This window comes from Adiantum capillus-veneris, chromosome 8, assembly GCF_014529385.1.
Source record: "Adiantum capillus-veneris isolate H3 chromosome 8, ASM1452938v2, whole genome shotgun sequence".
Classification (NCBI taxonomy): domain Eukaryota; kingdom Viridiplantae; phylum Streptophyta; class Polypodiopsida; order Polypodiales; family Pteridaceae; genus Adiantum; species Adiantum capillus-veneris.
Window position 1 is genome coordinate 24,587,478 of NC_140938.1, and position 10,869 is coordinate 24,598,346.

General features: G+C 41.2%; 1 protein-coding gene across 5 annotated transcripts; it reads right to left on the reverse strand.

Annotated features, from left to right (window-relative positions):
• Positions 1-836: 836 nt before the first annotated feature.
• Positions 837-4,317, reverse strand: LOC147451814 (uncharacterized). Of its 5 annotated transcripts, XM_086517683.1 has the most exons (11): positions 4,036-4,317; positions 3,374-3,415; positions 3,159-3,285; positions 2,861-3,024; positions 2,304-2,773; positions 2,101-2,188; positions 1,815-2,016; positions 1,725-1,739; positions 1,659-1,680; positions 1,528-1,577; positions 837-1,448 (listed from the first exon to the last, which is right to left on the reverse strand). In XM_086517683.1, exons 1-11 carry the CDS (start codon positions 4,129-4,131, stop codon positions 1,396-1,398), a joined length of 1,329 nt encoding a protein of 442 aa, XP_086373809.1. In that variant the 5' UTR covers positions 4,132-4,317; the 3' UTR covers positions 837-1,395. The 5 variants fall into 5 exon arrangements, 1 of the variants encoding a protein (XP_086373809.1); XR_015188835.1 differs by having other exon boundaries at positions 1,659-1,739; positions 3,111-3,415; positions 4,069-4,314; XR_015188833.1 differs by having other exon boundaries at positions 1,659-1,739; positions 3,111-3,415; positions 4,036-4,314.
• Between the last annotated feature and the right edge of the window lie 6,552 nt (positions 4,318-10,869).

A 10,869-nucleotide genomic window follows, 5' to 3' on the forward strand; every position in this document is an offset into this window, starting at 1 on the left:
CCCACATAGAACTTATATGTCCAACTATCTTCATTGACCTTCACTTTGACTATTGCAAATTCAAAACACAAGGTCAAAGGAAGCAAGTAGGGTCTCAACTAGGTCTCATTGAGATGTGACAAGTGTAAGTGTAAACTCACTCTTTTCATTCAAATCTTGCAATATTCAACACCTTTTATGCTATGGAATTGTGAATTGCAAGTGATTCAAAGCCCAAGGATTAAGGTATGACAAGCATCTATCCTTTTTTCACATGTAAATATGTTAAACCAAGGGCTTTATACTATAATTTTGGAATTTCTTAGCTCTGGAGCAATACCTTTAGTCTCCTCAGGTGTGAACGCCCTTACAAGGGAGGAGAGGGATCAACTATAAGAAACGTCGCAGAAGTACCCATATAGAGCAATTGTGCAAAACCCAGCATCCAAAGAGGGATGCCTTAGCAGGTTGGGCAATTTTCGCGTCTTCTCATGAAGGCCACATCAAGCGTTGCGAGCTACATTCTTTTCAGGCTAATCAAATGGCTTCTCCGCGAGAGACAGCGATTAGCAAAATACGACCCAGCTTCAGCATCATGGCCTGCACCTGCACCTTGGTAGGTGACGCATGCAGGCTCCTTTAAAGTGAATACTCAACACCAAGAATCCATGGTCAGTCATAAAACCAAAACAAAATCAATAGAAAAACAAGTATCAACTCAAAGCACAACTTTATTTCTTTTGATAGGACGAGACAGACTCCACTAAAATCAACAACATAAAATTTAATGTGGAATAACAGTTTAAACAATAAAGATCAAACATTTGAACACAAAATGATTCTATTTTACTGGAACATCATGCCACAATTGCAAGGTCAATTAAAAACTTTTGAAAAGTCCTGCAGGCTACATAATGTAGGTAAATTAGAGTTATTCGGATTCTATCCAAAAAAACGTGAATTTGGATTGGAGGGCAACGTCATATTTTTTAAATGCCCTTCACAAGCAACTTTATGAAATTTTTTGCCAACTTTCAAGAAGGACAAAAGTGCCTCTGTTACCTTCAAAAATGCATCTAGCTCGGAGTCCAGAGTCAAAACTAAAGTTTTTCTACAAATTTGGGACCATGATCCTGGAGAAGAGGAAATAACCAAGCTCTAAACTCTCTCTCCCCGTGCCTTCACTGCCTTACTAAGATGTGTAAATAAAAGGTCTCGACCCAATGTGTCTGACCAAAAAGGTAGTTAGTACTTGTGAGCTGCCCTTTCCCAAATGCGCCCACACCACGCATGCAGTGTGCTGGGCTGCAGATAATATACAATTTGTGTGTGACTAATAAGAAGGAACCATTGCAGCTTCACAGCTGATAACATATTCTAGTTGCCTATCCAGCTTACATAACCAATCTGGCCAGATCAAGCAAAAGCACAAAGATTCTTCACTTTGTAACCAACCAGAGTTCCCGGGCCTGTGTACCCAAACACATTTGTTAGTCCATTTCCCAAAATTTACAAAGATTATTGATGGATTAAAGCAAACACTCATACCTTGAAAATAGGCCGGCATGAAATCTCTTGGTAGGCTTCCATTAGAAGAGCTTTATTCCAATAACAAAACAAACAAACCTTTACTCCAATAACAAAGTAAGGTGGGTTAAAACGATAACATTATCACTTACTTCTTCCTTGGGGATCTCAGTACTGCAGCTCAGGCATCCCTCTGCCGTCACAACCTGAAGTGTTACCTGGGTTTCTCAACACTGATAAAAGCAACAAGCCTTATTAGTGGGCAACTGTACCTTCCAACACTGCCAAACTGGTCACATTAATATTACCTTCGTGCTCACTAGATCTCGCATCTGAATTTTGAAGAGTACTTGACTTGCCATTGATAACAGTGCTTCTCTCACCATCTGCAGCAGATTGTGCCAATTTACTTTTATAACCAGGGACACCGTCTTCGGAGCGGGGACTGGGAGTATACATAGTGGACCACGACCTACCACTCGACCCGGCAAGCGTCACTATTGCATCCGCCTACAAACAAATTTGATAGCAATAAGCCACTTTCAGGTCCTCCTCTTAGGGAGCAAACTTATAAGGAGTTGGTGCAGTGGCTACCTTATCAGAAGGCACATCATCGAAGACATGGGCCTGGCCCCCGTAGAAAATTGTCAATTGCCTACTTGTGGATATGGTAGTCTGCTGGCTGACAAATAGACCCTAAAGTGATTAGCATATATGAAAAACCTTCATTTAATTGACGGGGAAGAAAGAACCAAAGCTTATTATTTACATCATATCATAAGCAGCCAGAGCACCACCTTGCCGCATACATGGACTCTGAACCAGCACTTTGAGACCAAGACTTTCCTAGTGAAGTAGTGTTGTGGGTAGCCCCAGGCACCAGATTTGCGGAGGGGCCATTTATATTAAGCAAGATTCCAACGCTCGACCCTTTAAACCCAGTTCTCGAGCCCTCGTCAGCAGGAGGCCGGCCTGGCTGCATGGCTACATTACCACTATTTTCCCTCACGTTGCTCAGGGCTACCTTGGCCGACTGCAAATCACGAAGGCCCATCTGTCCAGGGCCAAACGCATAGTTGTTCAAAGTAAAATGCCCAGAGTTATCCCGTCTACTTGATGCGGCCACCTGTAAGTCTGGCTTCGCCACAATGGAGGATTGCAAACTCGGAAGGATTGATGACATCTGCGGCCGTTGCTGCATATTAAAATCTCTGCCTGCCTCTACACGTCCGCTCCTTTTATCATCTAGCCTCTCAAACCGAGAGACCTTGCACACCAAAAAAATAATATCAGAGCAACAGTTGAGAAGAAACGTCCCATAAGCTCATTCAACCGCAACAGATTTCAGCCTTACCTTCAGAGGCGGAGAGCTGACCTGTGCATCAACACCCATTTGTGGCGGCAATTCCCCACTGCCTGTACTATCCCTTCCCTTTTCTTGCTGAATAATTGACTCGGGTTTGTAAAATCCTGGGATCAGCGCACTACCACTCATCCCTTGGGGCCAAGACAGTTGCTCTGCATGCAGAGAGAGTCCCTTTATCACCACATAAACAAGAGTACAGCCCATAAACAAACTCAGAACCTCAAAGACATGCATCGACCTAATGCCACAATAGAAGGAGAAATAATATTGTCAAAGTGTCCAGTACTTGTTGATGTTGATTTCACTGACACTCTGTCAGCCTGCCTTTGCACTTCTTGGCCTTCATCTCTCTTAAAAAGCTTTGGAGATGCGTCCAGCAATTTGAACTCCGCATAATTGACTGGCTCCCCTCCCTGGCCACATGATGTGTTGCCCAAAAAATCATGGAACACTAGCTGTTCCTCCCCTGCCATCTCAAGCTGTCATAACAGCTCAGTGAACCCACGTTGCTGCTCCATCGGAATGAGAGGAGTCGTTCACAGTCTGTGCCACACGATAACCACCTAAATTATATTCTTCCCAAGCACTGAAAATAAAAGAGTACAGATCATCATGCACCAAGAAAATGCTCAAAGGATCTATTTCCTTCCCCATCTCCGTGCAGGCTAAGCTTAGCTGCATGAAACAAATGTACCTATGGATACCAAAATCCAAAACAGAATAAACGCCTTGCCTGTTCAAGGAGGAGCCTACAAGCCATGGTGTATATAAAATGTGCACCATAGACAATGCATGGAAGAGCTGTGCTATGGCGGGCTAGGCATAGCAACCTTAACAAACATTGGAGCACCACTTTCAACGGGGTGGTACTTGAGAGAAGCGTACGAGACAAGCTACCCTGGTCTTCCCCTCCCCCGCACCCAGAACTCCCAGCAGCACCACATTCACAACAACTAATCCACAACAAACTGTGGAAGGAGCGGAGCGGGCAGCTCGCATTGAACTCCATCAAACAAAGAATAAAACTCAACTAAGCCTAGCGAGGTGTAGGATTCAACGGCCCAAAACGAGAGCACACTGCGGAAGAAAGGTATATGCAGCCAGCACCATGTACCGACACATATATAGCATTATATGAGCAGAATGAGGTTTGCATAGCTAACCTCGTCTGGCCGATAGGTTAAAATTAGCTGCACCTGCACGCATGAGAGGGGGTGATAAACATGAGCGTCGAGATAGAGACGGAAGCTATGCGACATGGAGGTGAAATCAGCGCTGGACCCAAGAAGAATGGTAGGGAGGCGAGGAAGGGTCGAAACTGCGGTAGAAAAGAGCCACCGGCAGCCAACGAAACCTAACTGGAGGGTTTCACAGCAAACGGCAGAAAGGGCCCCGGGCCGCCATTTTGCAGCTCCAAGAAGGCTAGAGGATCATATGAGCTCGCCTCCTACGAAAGCTAGAAATTGTGTGCATGGAAGGCCTTACTTTTTGCACTAAAATTTGTTTAAAACGTGCCCTTATTTCATTGGATAGGCACTAATTTACCAAGGGAGGGAATCTAATTCTCATGATTGCTCCACTTGCTACTAAGGGACGAGTCACATAACGTGTAGCAAGGGTAAGAGGGAAAAAAAAACAAAGGAGGAGAAAATATCGACGGAAAGTGAACATGCTCAAGGCCAAAGCTGAAGGGAAATGCGCTCATGCGGTGTTTCCAAAAATATAGCTTGCTCTCTTCAAAAATGAAGGGATTATTGCAACATCAACAGGGCTACTACGATCCTGCAGAGAAAATCCGATTTTCCAACTTGGGTTCCTTCCTCCTCATATGGTTGGGTGTGACTCGGTTATGACAAAGGAGAGAGACGACAAATGAAAGAGAGAGGAGAGAGAAAAGAAAGAAAGGCAAGAAGGCAAATTTAAAAAAAAAACGTGAGAACCTTGTTCTACATGTGCATTGCCAACATGTGAGTAGGCAGGACCCAACATGACCAAAGGCACAGTTCTATTTATCTAGCTGGATTTTAATTGACAAAAGCCATGCGAATATCAATACCAATGTTAGCTATTTTGTGTGTTGCTTGTGCCTTGGCCCATCCAGTTCTTGACGTGACATTGGTCACAATGTCTATTGGTGTGCCACAATCATCAGCCAAGACCGTAGATGCCATCTCAAAAAGGAGCAAGCCACAAACTCTACACGATCTAGTAGTTCTAGACTTAGAAGAGTGCCATCACTGAAGGGCATTTGAATGTGTTTATTGCAACCCATAGCGCTCTTTGAGCAACATGCACACGTCTCTAAGGAGCCATAAAAGACTTTCTGCAGTGTGGTGGGAGTGAGTTGGGGAAGCTTGAAAGTTTGTGGTGGTTGCAATAAGAGGGATAGATAGAGAACGACAAAAGGACACCTGAATAATATCGTACAAAGAGATTGATGGATTGCAAAATGAGCAAAGGGTGTATCATAAAGGAGCCTTGGCTTCGATGTTTTTGTAGTTCCATCTTTGAAATTATGGACAGCAAGTAGTATGAGGCAACCCCTCTCTAAAGACAATTGGATAGCCTTTGCACATTGGCTTGCACAAACTAGATCTTGAAGCTCATTTGGGACAGTCATTCTTCAAGCAGCGTATCCAAAGCAATGCCTTTTGAGAGCATAAATTAAAAAGGACATTGTAGGCGATACAATTACCAAATGCTAACAATTTGGCTATAAAAAATGCACCAGATAGTGTTTGTCTACATTGTAAAGCCCTTACCTGTGATAACGATGCTTCATACTCTTCATCTCCTACCACAAACCTTGAAGTGAGCAATTAGTTGCCTCAAATGTTGCTCATTCAATTTTGAGATAGAATTGTGGTATTTACAAGTTATGGATTGTTTTAGTATTCAAAGGATTTGTAATGGTCACAATTATAAAAGCCCATTTTTGCATGTGTGCAGCTTTAGTTCTTCATAAAAGTGTCTCTTTTTTCTTTTAATGTAGTCCTTTTTAATTATTGTCATATAGTTTATGAAGGTAGGTGTGAGTGAAAGTAGCAAAGTCTACCAAAAAGTGCCCAACATCAACTTGATTCGTGCTCGGTGATGCATTGCATAGTGTAGCAATTGCTTATGATGGTAGCCATGATGACAACCAACACACACACACACACACACAAGAAGTTGCTTTACGATGTTCTATGTTCTCTCTTTTTGGATCATTGTCTTTACATGCAAGTTTATGAGTGTTTTTACTATGGCTTGTAATTGGATCATTTTCTCTATTGAAATTTATGTAAAATGCATAAGTATTATTGTTTTTTTATGTTGACAAAAACCTCAAATTTAGACCCCTCACATCATTGTTACACAATGTGTTGCCAAAACTTGGTTCGCTTTAACTTGCCATTTCATAAGTCTAGAGTGCAATACCTTAAGACTATTGAGGTTCTCCAAGGGTAGCCCCCCACTTGCTAACTAAGCCCAAAAAAGCTATGTGCTTTGTGCAAGCATGAAAGATTGGGTTCCTCACAACTAACAATGCGCTCTAACTATCAGTGTAGACAAGAGTGTCAACCAATTCCCAAATCATCCATAAGGCATTTGAGCCAAACGCACTCAGCCCATAGTTGTGAAAGCTGCCACGTACTCAGCCTTAAAGCTAGAGGTGACTACAACATGTTTCTTCTTACTCAACCAATATATGCATGAACTGCCAAGCATGAAACAAAAACCACTCGTGGATACTTGTGTGTCATAGCAACCGGCCCAATCTGAGTCAGAATAAGCATGTTACTATGGTGGCGATGATCCCCCCTTCGCATAAAACAACCCAAGATATATAGTGTCACTCAAATAGAAAAAGATCCTCTTAAATGTCTGCCAATGCTTAGACCTTAGGCTATGCCTAAATCTGCTCACTTGCGAGATTGCAAGCTAAATATCCAGCCTTGTATTGCATACATAAATGAGGCAACCATCAATATTCTTATAGAGGGTAACATCTACAGAATCTCTAGCATCATGTAAATTTAACTTCAAACTATCTCCATAGGAGCAACAATTGGCTTGCAATCATCGAGTCCAAATCTGCTTAGCAAAGTTTGCACATACTTTGCTTGCCATAATGTAATATTACATTGATTAAAATGAATGCTCAAATAATGATGCAAAAACCCCAAATTTGATGTCTCAAATGTGCCATTCAAATTAGCATTAAATTCAATAATGAGTGTCATTCGAACCTGTGATAATAAATCACCCACATGCACAACAACGATAACATATACATCACCCGCACGTTTTACATATAGAGTATTGTGAAAGCCATGTGCAACCAAATGTTTGTCCATTTTTTGTTACCAAGCATGAGAAGATTGCTTTAAACCATGCAATGTTTTATTACATGTGCATTTCTTTCTTGACAAAACCACTAGGTTGCATTACATACAATTCCTCATGCAAATCACCATTCAAGAAAGTGGTTTTAATGTCTAGTTGATGTCCCATCCAAAATAAGCTGCCAATGAAAAAATGAAACAAACACTAGTCATGCAACAAGGAAGTGAAAAGGTTTCTTCAAAATCAATGCCCTTTTACTATGCATAACCTTTTGCAACAAGCCTTGCTTTTGTAGCGATCAATCCTACCATTCGGCTTGCATTTCAGCTTATAAACCCACTTTGGACAAATGGTCTTCTTGCCAGGAGGCAAGTCACATAAAGATCAAGTATTGTTCTTCACAAGTGCGTCATATTTGTCTTGCACAGTAGTCATCCAATTCTCTGAGTTTTGTGCTTCATCAAAGTACGAGGTTCAACCTCATCATATACTTGACATAGACAAAGCATAACAATCTGATGCACAAGAAGCATGATGAGAACCCAAAAGAGTACGACTAAAAAAAGGTGTATTTTATTTACTATCGTTCAAAGTATGCCCTATAAGGTTTAGAGAGGGGGGGGGTGTTGACAAGGCCATGGAATTCATATTGGCATAATTGATAAACACACTTATAATTGAGAGAGAGAGAGAGAGAGAGAGAGAGAGAGAGAGAGAGAGAGAGAGAGAGAGAGAAGACTCAAAAGATAACTAGATTAATGATATATTAACAAAAAAAATTAGTGTAGAAGAAATGGATATGTATATAGTAGTTGCAAGTGGCTAGGTGCACCTCTCAAGGGTCACATAGGTTTCTTTCCCAAGGGTCAAGGGGCAAATCCCAGAGGGCAAGAGTGGCTCCATAGAATGTGGAGAGGTAGGGTGACTAGGATACCTTTTTGGACTCTTTTGCAACTCACCTACCAAGTGTACTAGACCATGTGCTCTCACATACTCATATGATGACTAGGCTGTTGGCTGTAGAAGAGATGGTTTGCACACCAACTATTGGTATGTGCCAAAGGCCACAATCCCAACAACAAACCTCCCCTTGGACTTTGGACTAGACTATGATCCACTACAAAGAGCTCAACTACCACGAAGGTCAAACCACACAAGTTATAATGACTTAAAGGACTATGGTGCCACGAAGGCCAAAGAAATCCCCCTCAAACCACAAGTCTCTTAGGACCAAGATGTTCACACAGACCAAGTTCTCCCCAAAGATGGCTCCCAAAAATGAGATTGGGGTTCACCCATGTTCTATCTACACGTTGTCACTATCACTACCAAGTCATAGGACACTGGCTTGATGTCCATCCTTTATACAATGTCGCTCTCTGGATGTTGTTGTTGCTTCTACACTTGGAAGAGGGATGCCCCATCTTTCCATAGTGTGTACATTGTTTGAGTCTCCAACAATTCTTTGTTAAATGTCTAGGTTCATTGCATTTCTTAACACTTTTATTGGATTCAAAACTAGATACAATGCTAAAGAATACCGAGAAAAATGATATAATGCGGCTGCCAATGTTCCTCTCCTTGAATTTTCCCTTTGGTCTCCCATTGTGCCTTGGAGATGTCTTATCATTTGGATTTTTATCCCAAAGCTAGTATCTGAACTTCGTACAATTGCACGTGATAATATCCTCAATGATGGATGTATAAACATATATGATGTTGTGCTCGGATGCAAAAATTTGGCTTTATATATTCCAATAATCTAGAGGAGAAATTCTTGCGAGCTTTGCTTGTTTTATTTGTTGCACCTTGTTGAAGTATCGATGGTCCACCCTTTGAGAGCTTTTCTTGTTTTAATTGTTGCTTTGTAAATTTGCATTGAAGCTCTAGATGCTTCAAGCACCCTTGTTGAAAGCTCAATGGTCCTCCCTTTTGCTTCAAAAACTTTTGCTCGATGCTCAATTGAGGCTCCCCTTGAATGCTCTTTTAAAGGCATTTTGATGATTTTTTGAGTCTCCCCTGGAATGTCCGAAAGGACAATTCTTGAATACACCTTTGGAGATGGAAGGACTTGAGGCCCTTGTGTGGGCAACCTCCCTTGAGGGATTGTTTGATGCTTTGAGACAAGGGACCTGCCTATGGGAAGGAGGTTCAAGACCTTCGTGGCACACTAGTTGACTTGCAAACTGCTTCTTGGGAAGTCTTTCTTTTGTAAGGGGTTGGAGGCAAGATGCTTGACCCTCTTATACTCTATAGCTTCCTCATTTTCAGCCATGTCCTCATCAAGTGCATCATTTGCATCTGCATAAAAAATAGACTATTTTGTGTCATCACTTGAAATGTGCATAGGCTGAATATTTGCCTCATTTGGACTTACATTGTATTCACACCATTGAAAAGAGACAACAGGGTATCAAAATTTTCTTGTGAGCTTACACATGTCTCTTAGTACATGACAACAAGGGTTGAACTACATCTTCCACAAAAACAATATCTCAAGAAGTCAAGATACGCTTTGATTGTGGATGGTATAACTTATAACCCTTGCTTTCAGCACTATAACCAACAAAGCCACATTTAACGGCCTTATCATCCAATTTCTTGCATTGTTGTTACGACACTAAAGAATAAGCCAAGCAACTAAGTACATGCAAGTGACCAATGGATGGCTTCTTATCATGTGATGCATCATATGGACTCATAGACTGCAAATATTTGGTGGGACACTTGTTAAGTATGAAGGTAGTACACATAACAACCTCTAGCCAAAAGCAATTGGCAAAGCCTGGCTTTTGACCATACATCATGCCATCTCCATAAGTGACCTATTTTCCCACTTAGAAATACCATTTTTTTAGGTGTATAAGGCAGTGCTCATTGGTGTTTAATCCCATGACCAACCAAACATGCATCAAATTCTTTTGACATATAGCTCCCCCTTGGACGAGAACGAGGGTGCCCACAACGCAACTGGGTACATTTTTACTCTCAACAACAAAAACTATTTGGAGCACATAAAAAGTTTGGACTTAGCCTTAAGTAGATATACCCATGTATGTCGTGAGTACATCAATGAAAGTCATGAAGTACAAATTTGGAGCACATAAAAACTTTGGACTTAACCTGAAGCAGATATACCCATGTATGTCATGAGCAAACATCAATGAAAGTCACAAAGTAAAAATTGTTACTGAAAGGAGGAGTGTGCATCGGGTTGCAAACATCATTGTGAAGAAGGTACAACTTGCGAGTAGCCCATATTGAACCATCTTTCAAAAACTTAGAGCGTTACATTTTTTCCAAAATATAGCCTTTACAAACATACTTAGATGGAACCTCCAAAGGAAGCGATGAGGCAACCATATCAAATTTCTACAAACACATCAAACTGGCAAAATTCAGATGTCCAAAAAGCATGCCATAGCACCTTAAACAACTTTAGAATCTACAACTATATTTGCAATTTTTTTCATAGGCTTATCATTAGAATTGAGCTTGTACAACCCCCATGAGACAAGGTACTTGATGCCACAATAGTATCACTTGAAGTAAGTTCATGAACAATGTATATGTCATCCACAAACTTTACAACAAGACCAATTCTTGCTGATGCAGGAATAGAAAATATATTCTTCTTGATTCCAAGCACAAAATTTACATCAAAAAGT

Bases quoted from the DNA above. Each gene is read 5' to 3' on its own strand.
- LOC147451814 (XM_086517683.1), bottom strand. From the start codon at position 4,131: ATGTCGCATAGCTTCCGTCTCTATCTCGACGCTCATGTTTATCACCCC. The intron at 2,189-2,303 runs GTGGTGCTCTGG...TCTATTTGTCAG, and splicing joins GAGTCCATGTATGCGGCAAG to CCAGCAGACTACCATATCCA. The intron at 1,578-1,658 runs GTAAGTGATAAT...ATTGGAATAAAG, and splicing joins CTGAGATCCCCAAGGAAGAA to CTCTTCTAATGGAAGCCTAC.